Below are 18,965 nucleotides of genomic sequence, written 5' to 3'. Positions count from 1 at the left end.
CATCTCATTTTTTAAAGAATGTTTGAAACGATTACATAAACTCTGCTCGACAAATAGTTTTCCTAAAATATTTTCTTCCTTTCTTTTTTCAAACACGTTTTATATACAGGCTTTCAATCACAACACGTTTTTATAACAAAAGCAGAACAGAAAATATAGTCATTATAATCGTTTGGCACCATATAACATATATTTTCAACTCGCAGCAACAACGGAAGACCTACTCGGGGCTTTGCCACGAGCTCTGCTCTAGTTTTTAGTTACTTTACTGCAAACTTTTCAAATCTCTCTGGGTTCTGAGCTGTTCGTGTGTGTTGTACCTTTACGTAATCTATCCTTCGTCCACGGCCGAGGAGATCAGCCACGGCTCCACTACCTAGCGGTAAGCGGTTATCTAATTCACAAGATTCGCACACTTGCATGTATAAGAACGTGTTTGAGTTTATATAGCCGTAAATACAAGAACTCTTTTTAATTAATTTCATGTTATAAAAGTTTGTTCATCTTGTATTTATTCAATTAAACATTGGAGTGTAAAATAAGAAGTCGCTCTGAAAATTAATAAATTTAAGCGATATTATCCAAATCGGAAGCACTTGTCAGACATAAATTAATGGTTGGTTTGTAAGTCTAAAATGTTTTTAAAACTGTACAAATAATGTTTTAAATCAACAAAAAACCACATAAATTAAACCTTTAAATGATGACCATCCCTCGCACATGGCCGAGGAGATCCCGCGCGAGTGGATAAGTGATCCGCGGTAGGTTCGTGTTCTTCTACATGTTTTTATATTTTGTACGAACACAACTATTTTTTTTATTATGCTTCCAACTATTACATTAGTTTAAGATGAAAGATAAATTTATTTTACTTGTACATTTGATTTAGCATTAATTTATACGATAGCGTAAAAGGTAGTTAAAAAATCAAATCAAATTATAAACAAAGTTCCATGTTACATGTTTGCGGTAGGTGCTGGCACGATAAAAGAGTGTCCTGAATTAAGACATACGGTGATTATTTTAAAGAATATTCACGAGTTTTTAAACAAGTTTTGTTTAGATTCTATCGGTCACATATTGATAACGTCTGTACTGTTTTTAAAATGGTCGATCGTTTCATTGTGAAATCAAATTCATTGCTGTGTTGTCCTCCCCCCGCCCCGCTGCCAAGTACTCGCGCTGGTTTTTTTTTTTTAAATTGGCGAAAAGATATCCAGATCTGTCGAAAATCAATTTTTGATTACTTCTTTTCACGTGTAACTTTTTCTCCTTAACGTGTTTCACTTTCCCACACGTTTGCTTATTTGGTCAGTCTGTGTTAATTCAACCGCCACGTGCGACCGATAATCTTGTGTCGCTTCAGCGCACACAGCTTAGAACATATATAGCCCCAGGTTATTTATGGCTACAGATCATGAATTGTTTTGTAATTGATTAACAGTTGGAAGGGTGCTTTTACTACAGTGGTCAATTGTTAAACAATAAGGCTATTAATCGAAGTCAATCATTTTCACACTAAAGGTGAGAGATCGTAATCTTAGAATGTGGCTAATAAATTAACCTGTTGAACATGCTAAACTTTTATAGTTATGAACAGAATAAATATAATATAATATAATTAAAAGTTTTATGTCAAAGGAAATTTGTCCTTGGGATTAGAAGTTATGAAATACGACTACATTATGCTATGCAGTCAGTCGCCATAGAAATCATCAAAGTACTGCAAGTGTCGACAGATTTCTTATTTCTTTGAAAGACCATGATAGGTCACTTGACTTACAGACTATAATATGGCGACATACCTGCCTCCGAAAAATATCTGCGCTTCTCTAAGTTACACTTAAGTGAGATAGATATGTGTGTTTGGGGATTTTATTTATTGCTAATTACATGTATATGAAAATTGATAAAAAAAACTTTTTATTGAAGTCTGTGAAATGAGGTGGTAATGCAACTTAATTTACGTTGTAATGCAACATAATTTACTTACAAGGTTAAAGTGGAATACTAATTTTAGGTCAACAAAGAATACCCAATCTATTAAAATGCAAGATAAATAGTTTCCAGAATTGTAATAATATGCACGTGTACATGACGGTTGCACCCTTTCTTGTATAGCTGTAGGTGAGGAGGTAAACGTGTAGCGATGTACATACAATGTATGACTGCACATACGGATTCCGGACCGTGGCTACAGACGGTACCCATTGACAGTCTTTCAATACATTTATGCACAGTTTGACAAAGAAACTGATCAGTTTCATACTTCTTCGAATTTCACTAAACCAGACTGTCTAATTCCTTCCAGAATTCCAATTTCCACAAGCGCAATTGAAGTTTTACTCAATTTAGTTAGTGGGCTAACTAAAACTCAGAATATTTTATTTTTTATTCTGAAATAGTCTAAAACAAAAGAAATAATGCCTGTATGGCTTTTGCTACATCCTCTTATTTATTTGTATTTTTAACCTCAAATTTAGAACTGTAGGAATTCATAATCAAAACCATTCAAAAGCTTTGAAAACCTTACCACTTAGAAATCATTTAGATTCAAATTGACACATGTCATTGAGAAGACACAAGATTGCTTGTGACATGTACGTAATTTCTTGATATATTTTTATGATACAACAGAGGAGTACAAAAAATAAAATAAAAATAATAAACAAAACATAAACATGGAACGTGCATCAAATTTATTTCATGTACATGTTACCCGAAAAATCCGCCCGAATATGCTCCTTTGTCACATTTGATTAAATTGACAGAAAATAAAAACCGTAACACCATGATTTTTCGCCTATTTTTATAGATTTTTCTCCTGTTTTCTTTATCAAAATAAATACGTAAATTTTCTCCAAGAGAATTACTTTTGATCTGATAAAGGAGAAAAAACTGATATAAACATAAGGATTCTGCATATTATTGCATCGTCAAGAGAAGTAATGTTCATTTCTGTAACTAAGGTTATTTAATTTCACGTTACATAGCGGTGTCTCTATGAAACAGCACCATCAGGTGTAAAATTTAGACGCTCACGTTTGCATAAATTCTCCTGCTGATCTTTGATAGCTGATAATTATTTTTGAAAGTCTAAGTCTACTTGTATCATTTAATAATATCAGCCCTATAGAAATGTAAGGAAAGCCATAAATTTCGACTATTTACAAAATTTTGACAGCACGCAACAATTTCAACCTTGCACATAGTCTTCAAATATTTAGAAAGATTTAAATACAGAACTGAAAGTTAAGTCATTATAATCGTTTGACACCAAATCATATATATTTTCAACTCGCAGCAACAACGGAAGACCTATTCGTGGCTATAGTTTTATAAATTTATTCTTTCCCAAAAGCGAAGCGCAGTGGGTTAGAGTGTTATCTATGAATCTGTAAGTCATAGACTTACCCTTCGATTTCGTTACAACACCGGATTGCACATCTGAAACTCATGGCCGACGTGTTGTGTACCTTTTGTTGTCACTGGATTTTTAAGCATTTCATTCTTATTTTATGTGCATATTATGTTTGTAAATAATGCAATGACCAATTAATTTTATGTTAGTACTCTCTTAGTTTGAGAAAATGCGGAAAACTTGATAATTTCATCACAAACAAGTAACACGGCGGGGCAATATGAACGTCTATACAGGCGAGACCTCTACAGCGAAATCTGTTAAGAGGTCTGTGGCATATATAGGGCTTGATTGAAAAGCGGTGCTGATAGGGAAATATGGCAAACAATCCTTATTTACTAGCGTTGTTCAGCTTTATGCACATATACTGATGGACAAGGAGGATTGTGAATAAAATTTCAGTCCCTAAAATGTGCATGTCGTACATGTACTTACAATTAGACGCAGCAAGAGCCGAAGCCACCAACACACCACCAAGAAGGACACGGTTGTTTGTTGTCATGGCAACAGTATTCATCATCATGCATGATATCACAGTGGATATCATTACATACTTCATCAGGTCTTTCATCGCCGGATTAGTTAATCTACAAAAACGTACATGCCTTTGAAATTTTTGAATGATTTTTTTTTAAGTTACTGCATATTCCTTATTTTACGTGAATTTTCAATTCAATATGATTAAAAATCAGATCCTCGATTCGTTCCTTGTCCTTGTGTAGCGATGTATGTAAGCGGATCTAAGGATCTGATTTTAATCAGTTTGATTTTCATTTTTTGCGGTTCAACCATTTTTAATCAAATCCCGAGGAGATACAATCGCGATCATCAAAATTCTATTAAAGCACTATGAGCTGTATTTTTTAGAATTTTAATTTTATTTTACTGCAAAGACCTGCTAGTACGATAAGTCTGCATGTAGCTTAAACTTTTATGATAAGAAAAATTTAAAAATATCATTAATTTTTGTCAGAAGACAGATTTTTCTTATGAGGAATATAAAGCAGATCAACTTTTGTACAGGACGACAATAATTCAATTTTTCTCCAATTAACGCTCCTTAATGGCTTTTCCCATAAAAATATAGCGAAAGGAAATTTAAAAACCATTACTTTTTTGTCATTTTAGTAGAAAATAGAATTTTCGTAAAAAAGTATTTCAACATGTAAATTGCAGCTAATATTGCTTTAAAGCTTCCTTAGTTTACATCCGTCTAGAAAATAAAAGAGAGATGTTAATATCCTAGAGCATTTTTTGCGATTTTATGGCGACATTCGTCTTTCGCGTTTAAATAAAAAGCTACCGTATTCATTTGGTTAATGTATCGATCATACGCATTTTTGTCAAAAGATCAAATCACAATAGATAAAACGAAATGAAAATAATTTGATTTTTTCAGCATTGTTGTTTCAAGGCGCAAAATATAATTGTTCAGTACATGGATGATATACGATCTTGATTTTGTCAGGTATAAAAAAAATAATTCCCTACCAAAATAGTCCCCCCCCCCCCCCAAAACAAACATCCATCCGATTCTCCATTATAAACCTCTTCCCTAAATATTACTTAAAAATAAATAAAAATGATTAAAAAAACTGATTATACCGACCATAAATCCTCGTTTCCGACGGGTATATGTAGTAACATAGAAGTGTCAAGTGACATTGATAAACTGTGTTATAGGTAAGTCGATTATATTGGTTTGGTTATATGTACGTGTAACATCCCTTAAGGCTTTTTAATAACCACTTGCTTCGATTATAGGTCAGAGACATAATACATAGGTACTAGTTACTTCCTTAAAGGCTTTTCATTAACCATTAACGGGGCATGGTCACGATTTTGGTCAAATTTTATTTTTTCTCTTTTTATTATTTACAGTCCTATAGGATAATATAGGAAATATATAATTTTGAGAGTCAATCTAAGAGTTATAAGCAATTTATAATCAACACTTGGTTTTCCGAAACTCAATTTTTAAACATGCTTTTTAATATTCTGATCATTTATCTCTAAAACTGTTAGTTTAAAAGCATGTGTAACAATATCATATATGGAAATCTTTTTGAATTCTATGACTAAATGGCCTTTGACAAAAACAGTTAATCTTATATAAAATCATAGGTAATTAATAATTATTTTACATAACATTTTATTGCAAAAGCACATATACTTTTTGAAATAGTATTTGTAAATTATTGTCATATGATATTAACAAACAATATTTATTCAAATTTCAACATGATCAAATACATATCATATAATTCACTAAACCTGACTATATTTTCAAATAGTGATCAAAATTCAGTTATTTGAAATACTTCTGTATTCAAAATCTAATAAAGAACAAAAACTCATTGAAAATTCAGTCATATATACTTTGTGATTTGTACCTCTTTCTTTTACGTTTTAGCTCCCCTGAGCTGAAAGCTCAAGTGAGCTTTTCTGATCACATTTTGTCTGTCGTCCGTCTGTCTGTCTGTAAATTATTCACATTTTCAACATCTTCTCAGGGTTGTCTCTAAGACCCGGGAGGCGGGGAATTCCCCCGGCTATAGTGACGTAATTACCCGGCTATTTTTGCAGTTCAAATTTGATAAAAAGAAAAATTAAAGTGATATGTAACTAGAAACCAAAGTAATACAATTTCCTTCAATTATAATCACAATTGTAAACATTTTCTTCGCTATCGATAAACGCGAACGCTTCCGGTTCGGGATTAGTTTTACGGATTTTTAAATTCCGTTTTGTTTGATTCTATAATTCTTTTTCGATTTAAACTTCCGGTGTATATGATGGCAGCTCAGAAGAAACTGGCATTTTTTGGGTTTAAAAACAGGTAGGCCCTAAGACTACGTTCATGTTCGATTATAGGGAGCTTGAACGTGTCACAAAAAATATTTACCAAATGTATAACTAAGGTTTATTACACGTTATTGGTTAACAATTCTTGTAGCAAAGAAAAACGAGAAAGCACACAAGATCAAGCAACTGAAGTCCAGTGCAAACGCAAACGAATAGAAGATGGTAAGCGTTAATTCTCTTCCTTGTCAATATCTAGGTAAAGTAACACAAATGCTGAAAATGAAAATAAGAAAACATTAATATTTTTTTTATTCCAAATTATCTAGTTGAGTTGAGGTAATTTTTTCCCTTAGTCTCCCAAATATAAATGCTGTAATGTTTGTATGCCTGGCAGTAGGTTTTCTGGTATCTGCTTAATATCTATTTTTTATGTATGCCTGTGATCTCTGTATTATATTCTGCTTGTAAAAGCCACGCTCTTTTATAGCTTGCACTCATCCATTGCTAGGTAGTACTAACTTACTAACTGCAACACATTTACTTTTCACATAGGTTTTAATTTTCTTTGTGCCTGTTTGTCAGTGTAAAATAAGATGTAAAAACGATAAAAAATATTTGATATATAATTAATTTTAAATAATGATGAATTGATTTTTATTGAAAGAAATGAAATGATCACACACTACAGTTTGTTTGTATTTATTTTCATTATTTATTTTTATCAGTAATAAAAATAAATGCAAACAAAATGTGTATTACTGCCATGCAAAAATAAATTGCATTTTTATTATTGTAGAGTCAAACCCAAAAGAAAATTCAAGTCCTAGCAGTAGTTCTGAAGTTCTCGGCAGCAGTCCTCAAGTCCCCAGCAGCTGTCCACAAGTCCCCGGCAGCAGTTCTCAAGCTAGCAGCAGCAGTTCTCAAGTTAAAAACCATTCAATATCAGAAGTTACTGATTTATTTCCTGAGAAACATGTTCACCACCATGACATATGCGAGACAAAATGTTTTGAAAGTTCTAAGTCTTTTTGTCTTACTGAAAAAGAAAACAAAACAAGAGAAAAGCTGTCAATGTGACAGCAAACCGGGTTTTCTTTTATGTGAACTGTATCCATAATACATGTCAACACGTATCCAGTGAAATGGAGTACCCTATATGCAACATTTTGAAAAAAAATGACCAAGTTCCAAAGCTAGTATTTTTTTCATAAATTATCAGAAATCAAAATCCTAGCAATATGCACACCTCTGATATATGAACAATTGATCTGCACAAGAACAACTTCCTATCTTCAAAACTGTAGGAGGAGTTATCCGTACAATGAGGGTACCCTATATGCAATATTTTCCCAAAAAATGACTAAGTTCAAAATCTAGTATTTTTTTCATAAATTATCAGAAATCAAAATCCCAGCAATATGCACACCTCTGATATATGTACAATTGATCTGCACAAGAACAACTTCCTATCTTCAAAACTGTAGGAGGAGTTATCCGTACAATGAGGGTACCCTATATGCAATATTTTGCAAATAAATGACTAAGTTCAAAACCTGGTATTTTTTTCATAAATTATCAGAAATCAAAATCCTAGCAATATGCACACCTCTGATATATGTACAATTGATCTGCACAAGAACAACTTCCTATCTTGAGAACTGTAGGAGGAGTTATCCGTACAATGAGGGTACCCTATATGCAATATTTTCCCAAAAAATGACTAAGTTCAAAACCTGGTATTTTTTCCATAAATTATCAGAAATCAAAATCCTAGCAATATGCACACCTCTGATATATGTACAATTGATCTGCAAAAGAACAACTTCCTATCTTCAAAACTGTAGGAGGAGTTATCCGTACAATGAGGGTACCCTATATGCAATATTTTGCAAATAAATGACTAAGTTCAAAACCTGGTATTTTTTTCATAAATTATCAGAAATCAAAATCCTAGCAATATGCACACCTCTGATATATGTACAATTGATCTGCACAAGAACAACTTCCTATCTTGAGAACTGTAGGAGGAGTTATCCGTACAATGAGGGTACCCTATATGCAATATTTTCCCAAAAAATGACTAAGTTCAAAACCTGGTATTTTTTCCATAAATTATCAGAAATCAAAATCCTAGCAATATGCACACCTCTGATATATGTACAATTGATCTGCAAAAGAACAACTTCCTATCTTCAAAACTGTAGGAGGAGTTATCCGTACAATGAGGGTACCCTATATGCAATATTTTGCAAATAAATGACTAAGTTCAAAACCTGGTATTTTTTTCATAAATTATCAGAAATCAAAATCCTAGCAATATGCACACCTCTGATATATGTACAATTGATCTGCACAAGAACAACTTCCTATCTTGAGAACTGTAGGAGGAGTTATCCGTACAATGAGGGTACCCTATATGCAATATTTTCCCAAAAAATGACTAAGTTCAAAACCTGGTATTTTTTCCATAAATTATCAGAAATCAAAATCCTAGCAATATGCACACCTCTGATATATGTACAATTGATCTGCAAAAGAACAACTTCCTATCTTCAAAACTGTAGGAGGAGTTATCCGTACAATGAGGGTACCCTATATGCAATATTTTGCCAAAAAATGACTAAGTTCAAAACCTGGTATTTTTTCGATAAATTATCAGAAATCAAAATCCTTGCAATATGCACACCTCTGATATATGTACAATTGATCTGCAAAAGAACAACTTCCTATCTTGAAAACTGTAGGAGAAGTTATCCGTACAATGAGGGTACCCTTTTGGCAGCCGCCCGCCCGCCCGCCCGCCATTTTCACCATTTTAATAACCGGATTTTTCCGTTGGAAAACCCGGTTAAAAACCTACAAGTTGCAACATAGCTGGCTTGAGAATAAGAAGATGTCATACTGTGAAACGACAAACCTATGGTGGGCAATTTTCTCAGAAGGAGAGGGTTTATATTGTTACCTTTGTAGAAAACATGATACAATGAACACCCAAAATAAAACAAAAGATTTTCAACAAAGATCCAAGAGAATCCGTCCAGAGGCATTCACTGATCATTGTAAAACTGTACAACATCAAAATGCTATTTCCTCAGAAATGCTGCAAAAAGTCTCATTTTTTCAAAGGGAAATATCGGAAAGAGAGAAGGTAGCTGATGAAGTTCTTGTGAAAGTGTTTGAAACTGTAAACTGGATTATTAAAGAAGAGTTGCCAAACTGTAAAGTCAGACCAATGTTGTTACTTTTAGAGAGATTAGGGTTGAAAGAAATGAGGCATTTTCAACATAGATCACAAACAGCACTGTCTGTCATAATAGATCTACTGGGTAAAACAGTCCAAAGTACATATTTAAGAGAAGTTGGACAAGGAAGCTGCTATGGGCTGATGGTGGATGAAGTAAATGACATTTCAGTAGCTGAACAAATGGTAACTTTCATTCAATACTACAGCAAAGCTAATGGCAAAGTGAAGACACAATTTCTATCTGTGAATGATCTTCTCGAAGACGCAGAATCTGCAGATGCAAAAACTATCACAAAAACAATATTCAACAATTTAGAAAAATTTGAACTGGACAAAAAAGGACTTTGTGCATTTGTTTCTGATGGTGCTGCTGTGATGACCGGTGTAAAATCAGAAGTTGCAACTCTATTGAAGAAAGAAAACCCTCAAGTTATCAGTGTGCATTGCATATGCCATCGTTTGGCTTTGGCATGCACAGATATTCTTCAGAATGTTGGTTATATTAAAAACGTACATACATGGTTGATGCAGCTGTGGAACATGTTACAGAAATCCCCAAAGAAGATGGCGTCCTTCTTGCAAATACAGTTGAGAATAAAGAATTTACAATTGACAACTCAAGAGTAAAAAACTGGGGTCTCTAAAAGACTGAAAAAAGCATGCACCACTAGATGGCTATCTTTTGATTCTTCTGTCAAGGCCATTGACTCTGAATATGAAGCAGTTCTCCAAACATTGAACACATTGAAGGAAAAAGACCCAACATCCCTTGGTTTGTACCAAAAGCTGAAGTGTGTAAAATTTATTGGCATCATTTATATGCTTGTTGAAGTCTTGCCATTACTAACAGTAGTTCGTAAAACTTTTCAGATTGGAACTATTGACTTTTCCAAGTTAGGACCAACATTGGAATACACAACAGAAAAACTCATTGCAGTTAAAGAAAATACGTCACCAATAAAAAGGCTGAAGGATGATTTAAAAGAGGGACAAAGACTCTCAGAATTAGGTATAAAAGCAACAGAACACCAAATTCAGCTGATAGAAAATCACATGAACAGTTACATTGATGAATTGATAAAAAATATTGACAGAAGATTTAGAGATTGTCTACCAGTTTTGAGTGCTGTCAGTGTTTTTGATCCTCTAAAGGTCCCAGGCAAAGACTCCCCAGGATTTAAAAGCCATGGAAAATCTCAAATCCATGTACTGTGTGATCACTTCACCAAAAATCTAAGTGAATCCCAAAGGAAGAAATGGTGTGACTGAAGAAATAGTTGCAGAGTATGGAAAGTTTAAGTATGACATGCTGAATATGAAAGCAGAGGTTCCAGAAGAATGTAAGCCTGCGAATGGACCTTGCAATGTGACTTCATTGCAGTGGTGTTTGCAAAAAATTGTTGAGGCATCACACTTTTATCCAAGGTTAAGCTTTATTGCTGAGGCAATTTTAGTAGTTCCTGTATCTAATGCATGGCCATAGAGAGGAGCCAGTTGTGTAAAGAGACTCAAGGCAAGATTAAGATCAAGACTACAAAACAAAACATTAAATGCATTGATGGCAATCTCCATCAATGGAGAAGAAGCTGGCAGTGAAATGGCCAAATCTGTAATTGCAGATACTGTAGAGTCATGGATTGCAGCAAAGAAAAGGAGAAGATTCCCAAAAAAAACTCATCAAACTGGTGAAGAAGATGTTGAACAGAATAGACTTGCAAATGAAGCCAATAAAAATGTACCACAGACTGTAGATGCATGTGTGCAGACAGATAGAGACATGCGGAAGGAAATTGTGAAGGAAGAAATTTCAGCCTATGTGAAAGCTTATAAACTACATCAAGAATATACAAGTTCTCCAGATTCTGATGAAGGTTTTGATGATGAATCTGATTATGATTATAAAGATGAATTTTAAAATTGAAAACTGTCAGTGATCAATCTGAATCATCATCATTCATGGATGTAAATCTGTAATGAGTTAATAAATAACTTGTTAACATTCTGTTAAAATTTTCATAGATTACAAGAAAAATAATAAACAATTGTGTCAGTATAAAGTTAAATAAATGTCAATTGAATTTATATGAATGAGAGATGTAGAGATAATTGAAATTATTTAGTGAAATGACTAAAAATGAATTGTAGAATATGAGTTTTATGCCTCTTCAGAGGCCTCCAAATCATAATTAAAAGTTCTGAAATTCATTTTCGGCCGAGGGCCTTCGGCCCCCTGCACCCCCGGATGCAGGGGCTCTGTCCCCGCAACCCCCGCTGGGGGAGGACCGACAGACCCCCCCTTCTACTTTAATTTTTCACCCTGCTACATCAATTCTTAGAGACAACCCTGTCTTCTCAAGACTAATCAGCCAGGAAAGCTGAAACTAAACTGGGCACAAAGCATCCTTAGCCTAAGGAAATTCAAAGTGGTGAAAGTAAAGGACCACGCCCTTTTGCAAAGGGAGATAATTAGGATTTTAGGAAAATCTTCTCACGAACCATAAGACCAGGAAAGCTGAAACTTGTGTGGAAGCATCCTCAGGTAGTGAAAATTTAAAGTTGTAAAAATCATGACCCCCGGGGGTAGGGTAGGGCCACAATTGGGGGGGGGGGCTCGAAGTTTTACATATGAATATATAAAGTAAATCTTTAAAAATCTTCTTCTCAGAAAAGAAACAGCCAGGAACGCTGAAACTTGTGTGGAAGCATCCTCAAGTAGTGTAGATTCAAAGTTGTGAAAATCATGACCCCCGGGGTAGGCTGGGGCCACAATTGGGGGGGGGGGGGTCAAAGTTTAACAAAGCAATATATTTAGTAAATCTTTAAAAATCTTCTCAGAAACTAATCAGCCAGCAAAGCTGAAGCTTGCATGGAAGCATCCTCGGGTAGTGTAGATTCAAAGTTGTGAAAATCATAACCCCCAGGGATGGGATGGGGCCACAATGGGGGTCGAAGTTTAACATAGGAATGTATAGAGTAAATATTTAAAAATCTTCTTCTCAAGACTAATCAGCCAGGAAAGCTGAAACTTGTGTGGAAGCATCCTTGGGTAGAGTAAATTCAAAGTTGTGAAAATTATGACCACTGAGGGTAGGGTGGGGCCACAAGGGGGGGGGGGGGGTCGAAGTTTAACATAGAAATATATAGAGTAAATCTTTAAAAATCTTCTTCTCAAAAACTTATCTGCCAGGAAACTGAAACTTGTGTGGATGCATTCTCAGATAGTGTAGATTCAAAGTTGTGAAAATCAAGACCCCCGGGGGTAGGGTGGGGCCACAATGGGGGGTCAAAGTTTAACATATGAATATATAGAGTAAATCTTTAAAAATCTTCTTCTCAGAAACGAAACAGCCAGGAAAGCTGAAACTTGTGTGGAAGCATCCTCAAGTAGTGTAGATTCAAAGTCGTGAAAATCATGACTCCCGGGGGTAGGTTTGGGTCACAATTGGGGGGGGGGGGGGGGGGGCTCGAAGTTTTACATATGAATATATAAAGTAAATCTTTAAAAATCTTCTCAGAAACGAAACAGCCAGGAAAGCTGAAACTTGTGTGGAAGCATCCTCAAGTAGTGTAGATTCAAAGTTCTGAAAATCATGACCCCCGGGGTAGGGTGGGGCCACAATGGGGGGGGGGGGTCAAAGTTTAACAAAGCAATATATTTATTAAATCTTTAAAAATCTTCTTCTCAGAAACTAATCGGCCAGCAAAGCTGAAACTTGTATGGAAGCATCCTCGGGTAGTGTAAATTCAAAGTTGTGAAAATCATAACCCCCAGGGGTAGGATGGGGCCACAATGGGGGTCGAAGTTTTACATACAGACCCTGAAACGTACTACTACACCAAAAAAGCGTGCGACTTTCGTGCGAGAAACGTTTCGTGTAAACCGTTTAGCGTTTCGTGTAAACCGTTTAGCGTTTCGTGTGAATCGTGAAGCGTTTCGTGTAAACCGTTTAGCGTTTCGGGCAAAGCGTGCAGCGTTTCGGGCAAAGCGTGTAAATCGTTTCGGGCAAAGCGTGCGAGAACCGAGTGAAACGTTCATCAGATTGTTTCAATATAGCGCTCGTGTTAAACATTACTTTAAACTGTTTGTGATTGGCAAAACTCCTTTGTAGATATTCTCGTGAAAAGTTTTATAAGAAATGATATACTTATCTTTTTACAAAATTGAATTCATTTTTAACAAACAAATGAAAGGTACGCGTATTGAAAGAAGACTAGTTACTGAGACTATTCGGCTGTGTATAACCAGCACACATAACCTCGGACATCGGGTAAGACTTGCACCTGGCTTAACCTGACAATCAAACTCTGTGTATTGGTTTTCATTGGATGGTTACGCGTGTCTTCTTTTGTCAATAGCCAATATAAATTTAATGACTTCAAGGTAGTCGAAATCAGTAATTGTTTATGCACACAATTTAAATGATAGATTATTTAACATTAATTTGATCAAAATTAAATGTAAACATAGAAAGAAAATATACTGTTCGTTTCTATGAAATGCGGGAAGTAAATTCTTCGGAATCCCGATTAAAAATATTTCTACAAATTATTTTAATTATTTAAACACTGATAACAGAAAACAACAAGTAATTAACACACTGATTTTTTCCTAAAATATACACATGCAATTAAATATTATGGGAATCTATATGCATGGTACTTAACTCAAATAGATTTATATGATCGATATATTGTACGCCGTTATGCGGGGTGCCGGTTATGTATACGAATATTGAGACAAATATTTAAATTATTTTTATTTTTTGTTATTTCCAAAATCCGAAATAGTAATGACAACTTTCTTTATTGTTTAATCGATTGATTTTTTTTTCTGTGATTTTATGTACGGAACATTTATTTACGCGAATTATACGACATAAAAAAAATAATCGGTTGTTTTATAGCATTTTTCTAACTTACGTGACTAATTTTATTTTACATAACTTTCAAAATTATCAATGTAAATATTTACAGGCTTATTTACTGTTAGTATTTTTACATCGTATTCTCTGAAACCAAAAAAAATACTAATATGAGAAGAAAAAACAAATCCCGCCGAATGCTGTAAAACCGATTTCAGTTTGTAATCATACGGATTTTATTTTTGGTATTGAATATTGTGTTAAGGTAACATTTTTCTCTGGAATTTTTATTATTTACGGCACTTATAAGAATCATGGATATTTCTCTTGAGCAATAATTCTATTATAGAAGTAGTATTTTTGGCTAATTCTGTGAATAAATATTTTTTTGCTTTAAATATAAGTACCAAATTAATTTTATTAATCAATTCAATACTTATGTAAATATATGTTTCTAATATCAGATTTTCTATTATTTCGTGTTTTCTTAAAATTTATTCTTACAAACAGATTCAGGGTAAAAATCCGAGAGCACCCGAATCGATCAGGATAAAAGCGTGTCCAAAGCGTGTGAAAAGCGAGCAAATCGTTTCGTGCGAGAATCGTTTCGTGTAAACCGGTCAGCGTTTCGTGTAAATCGTTTAGCGTTACGGGCAAAGCGTGCAGCGTTTCGTTTAAACCGTTCAGCGTTTCGTGTGAACCGTTTAGCGAGCGTGTGGTGTAGTAGTACGTTTCAGGGTCTGTAAGAATGTATAGAGTAAATATTTAAAAATCTTCTCAAGACTAATCAGCCAGGAAAGCTGAAACTTGTGTGGAAGCATCCTTAGGTAGTGTAAATTGAAAGTTGTGAAAATCATGACCACTGAGGGTAGGGTGGGCCACAATGAGGGGGGGGGGGGTCGTCGAAGTTTAACATAGGAATATATAGAGTAAATCTTTAAAAATCTTCTTCTCAAAAACTAATCTGCCAGGAAACTGAAACTTGTGTGGATGCATTCTCAGATAGTGTAGATTCAAAGTTGTGAAAATCATGACCCCCGGGGGTAGGGTGGGGCCACAATGGGGGGTCAAAGTTTAACATATGAATATATAAAGTAAATCTTTAAAAATCTTCTTCTCACAAACTTATCAGCCAGGAAAGGTGAAACTTGAGTGGAAGCATCCTCAGGTAGTGTAGATTCAAAGTCGTGAAAATCATGACTCCCGGGGGTAGGTTTGGGTCACTATGGGGGGTCGAAGTTTAACATAGGAATATATAGAGTAAAATTAACAAGGGCACCGCTAAGCGGAGCATCCCCTCGCGACATAAGTTATTGTGTGGGGGATGCATTGCTTAGGAATATATAGTTATATAAATGGAAGACCACATTCTACTAACCTTCCATTTCTACAAAAACTACTTTTTCTTTACCTGCACTAGATCTCAATTTAAAAAATATCATGTTGTTGATTTGAACTGCTTACTTTCATTTTGGTTTCACAGAAGAGAAGCAGAAGTAGTTATTGCCAAGTCGTACATAAAATTTGTAAAAGTTGTGTTATTTTAACGATCTATTAAAGAATAATTAACTCATTGACTTGAAAATTCACAGGGTTTGTCTTTTACCATGCCAAATGAGTGTACGAAGTTTGATAAATATCCGTGCAAGAGTTTTCTTTTAAACTGGTTTCCAAGCTGAACACACACACACGCACAGCAGCGATGCTATATGCCCTTCGCAAAAAGTTTCGCGAGGGGATAATAACAAACATTCAAACACATTAAAGCTGACATGAATTCATAAATACGCATTATTTCCCTTTTTATCTCCGACTACCGCCATATTAGTTGTCGATTTCTATTCTGCTCATCGCTACACACACCCTATATAAGGCCGAGAGCACTATTCATGCTTCACCGCATTCAGGTAATTCATACACCCGAACACGTCACCTTGGACGAAAAGACGTGTAGAAACGCGTTTTGAACAAAAATAATATAACCACTGCACAGTCAAGGAATATATCCAATGAACGTTGAAACAAGACAGACTGAAATCCCGGCACATAACTTCAAAAATTCTCGATAACTGTAGACCATTTTCCTGTGTATGTTATAACATTGCACATGCGCAACCACACACTGTGGCAGATCGAGCAATGCCAATGATCGCATGAAAACGGAGCGTGTTTATAAAACCGATGGAAAAGAGTCGCTGTTACGTTGTTCCTTTCTTGGATTTACTATCATTTAGCTACTGAGTTGGATATAGTGCCGCCGGGGTTTTCAAAAAGATGCAGACGTTGTGCACTCTGTATCAACGACACATGTGTTCGATGTGCATGCGAAGTAAGGCAAAACTATCTGTCTAAAATAATACGGATACGAGTACCTTGAAAATTCTTTCAAAGAATAAATATATTTTGTATTTTATTGATTGTTGTTTCTTTTACTCTTTATTACAAACATTTTAGTGTTATGTATAGTTTATGCATTTAGAAGTCCGTGAAACCTGAATGCCTCGGTCGGAAAGCAACCGACCGTAACTTTCTCAACCGGTATATATACCCCAGTGGCAGTAGAGGAGCGATCAAAACTAATATGGCGACCAAATGCTTTTAAGAATTCATGTCAGCTTTAAGCTCTTAACTCACCGTAACGTTGTTCTGTCATGCTACTTCTGCTCTGGGTGATTGATAACTCTTACTCAGGAATTTCGATTGATAACTCGTATACAAAGTTGATTATGACATTGATTTAATGAAATAATAATTTGTTATAGTATTAATGGTTTGAAAGGCACATGCATTTTTTATTTGTTATTTTACAGAAGTGTGCAATCTATGATAAATATTTTTAGTTTTGAACGAATTTTGTCATAATGTATGCCCCCCCTCCTTTACAATGGTGAAATTTTATCTAAGTTTTTGCTTAAAAATTTGACCAATTAATATGACATTGCATTTGTTTTAATCTTTTACAATGAGGCATATTTGTGCAAAGGTTGAGGAAATTCTATTGCAAGGTTTTATTTTAATTTACTAGAAAATTGAAATGGAGTGCACACACACACATACATACATGCATATGCACACACACATACATACATACACACACACGCACGGTAGCGATGTTATATCCCCTTCGCAAGAAGTTGCGCGAGGGGATAAAAAATGTATTGACCAGTAAATTTGATGTTAGTACTCTCCTGGTTTGAGAAAAGTGCGTACAACTTGCAAATTTAATCGCGACCGAGTAACACGGCGAGGCAAGATGTACGTCCACACAGATGTAACTTCTACTGTAACAGCGAAATACTTTAAACTGTTAGGAGGTCTGTGGCTTATAGGAGTTGTAGGGAAAGCGGTGCTGATAGAGAAATATGGCGGACAGTGCTTATTTAGGAGCGGTTTTCAGTTTTAAGTTGAGTACTCTATTGGCTCCCGACCAGTTTCGCAGAGGTTACTCTTTGGTATTTTGTATTTCCAACATGAGGAGGATGATGCAGCTATAACCTTATTATTAATGTATGTCAAGTCTCCAGACACAAAAGTGAATGTCATGATGAAGATGAAGATAATCCTTCTTGAATTGCAACAGTGTCTATTTTTGGAAATGATTTGCAACATTATTTGTGCATATGGCATATATACAGGTCATGGACTCGCAACGTCAAACAGTATTGTAAGAACAACTAGAGACGAGCTCGTTGCAAGCAACGATTAGGTTTTCCGTCGTAGCTGCGTCATACTTGTGACGTATTACAAAAATTTGATAGCTGACCATAGTACAATATTAGATGTGTAAACACTGAGAAACAAAGTATTATATATCTGTGACTGCGTAGATTTTACAGTGATAGAGAATTCGTCTGGATCTGCATCGGTCGTGTGCAGTACGAACCGGGTGAGGGAATGTTGGCGTAAAGTGTATAAGGTTGTGGCGCGCTGTGGGCCGTAAGCTAAAACGAAGGGTAGGTTTGCCGTATTCCCGAAGGTCCACCAGTACACAGTTCCAGAGAAATAAACAGGCAATTGATGCAAGATTCCACATTATTGGACGAGACTCAACGATGGCAACATTATAACAATTTAACAGACAGACATGTTACAAACAATTCGGATATGGCCAGTAGTGGCCTCCGGACTCAAGACTCTGGGAGAGTCGGACGTGGGCTGGCTGACGTATTCCAGACTGCGCATTGACAATTGTACATAACTATTTATAAGAATCTTAACAATGAGTATAAATTGACAGGTAATGATATAAGTAAGCTGAGTGAAAGGTTCACAGATATAAAATAATTAAATAAACTCAGTGAGTCTTTAATGTCCAAGAAATGAAAATCTGATAATTGCACAATGATGTTTTAAGAGATTAACAGTCCTTGAGACATGACACTCTGTCTCTTTGAAATCACATATAAAGTCTGAAAAGTGTCAATCACTAAATAAAAAAGTAACTTTGTAAGATATGAACTGTGAGAAAAAATTACGATTTTTACAAGTAAAGTCAACAAAAAAAAAATATAATTAAACAGTGCAATTTGCACGATGATGCTACATGTTTATAGGCAAATACAGATCTTAACACATTGTCTCTAGTTTGATTCGCCGCATTTTATTCACAGAGTGGGACTGTGGGTATGCCCGG

The 18,965-nt window shown here is 35.0% G+C and overlaps 1 protein-coding gene and 1 non-coding gene across 3 annotated transcripts in view; one reads left to right on the top strand and one right to left on the bottom strand.

The window, feature by feature from the left end:
* LOC117689421 (uncharacterized) overlaps positions 1 to 17,011 on the bottom strand; it is a 38,529-nt gene extending 21,518 nt beyond the window's left edge. The window contains exons 1-2 of one of the 2 annotated variants that reach the window (XM_066088927.1): positions 16,967 to 17,011; positions 3,857 to 4,008 (exon numbers count right to left, since the gene is read on the bottom strand). In XM_066088927.1, coding sequence (XP_065944999.1) covers positions 3,857 to 3,992 — 136 coding nt within the window. In that variant the 5' untranslated portion in view covers positions 3,993 to 4,008; positions 16,967 to 17,011. Of the gene's footprint in view, positions 1 to 3,856; positions 4,009 to 5,030; positions 5,116 to 16,966 lie in introns of those variants that run through there. The other variant, XM_034470465.2, reaches the window with a different exon arrangement.
* LOC117689422 (uncharacterized) lies at positions 6,190 to 7,288 on the top strand. Its single transcript, XR_010715151.1, has 3 exons — positions 6,190 to 6,260; positions 6,378 to 6,448; positions 7,023 to 7,288. It is a non-coding gene; the product is annotated as an uncharacterized protein (transcript).
* Positions 17,012 to 18,965: the final 1,954 nt, after the last annotated feature.

This window comes from Magallana gigas, chromosome 6, assembly GCF_963853765.1.
Source record: "Magallana gigas chromosome 6, xbMagGiga1.1, whole genome shotgun sequence".
NCBI lineage: Eukaryota > Metazoa > Mollusca > Bivalvia > Ostreida > Ostreidae > Magallana > Magallana gigas.
This window is presented reverse-complemented; position numbering and strand designations above follow the sequence as displayed.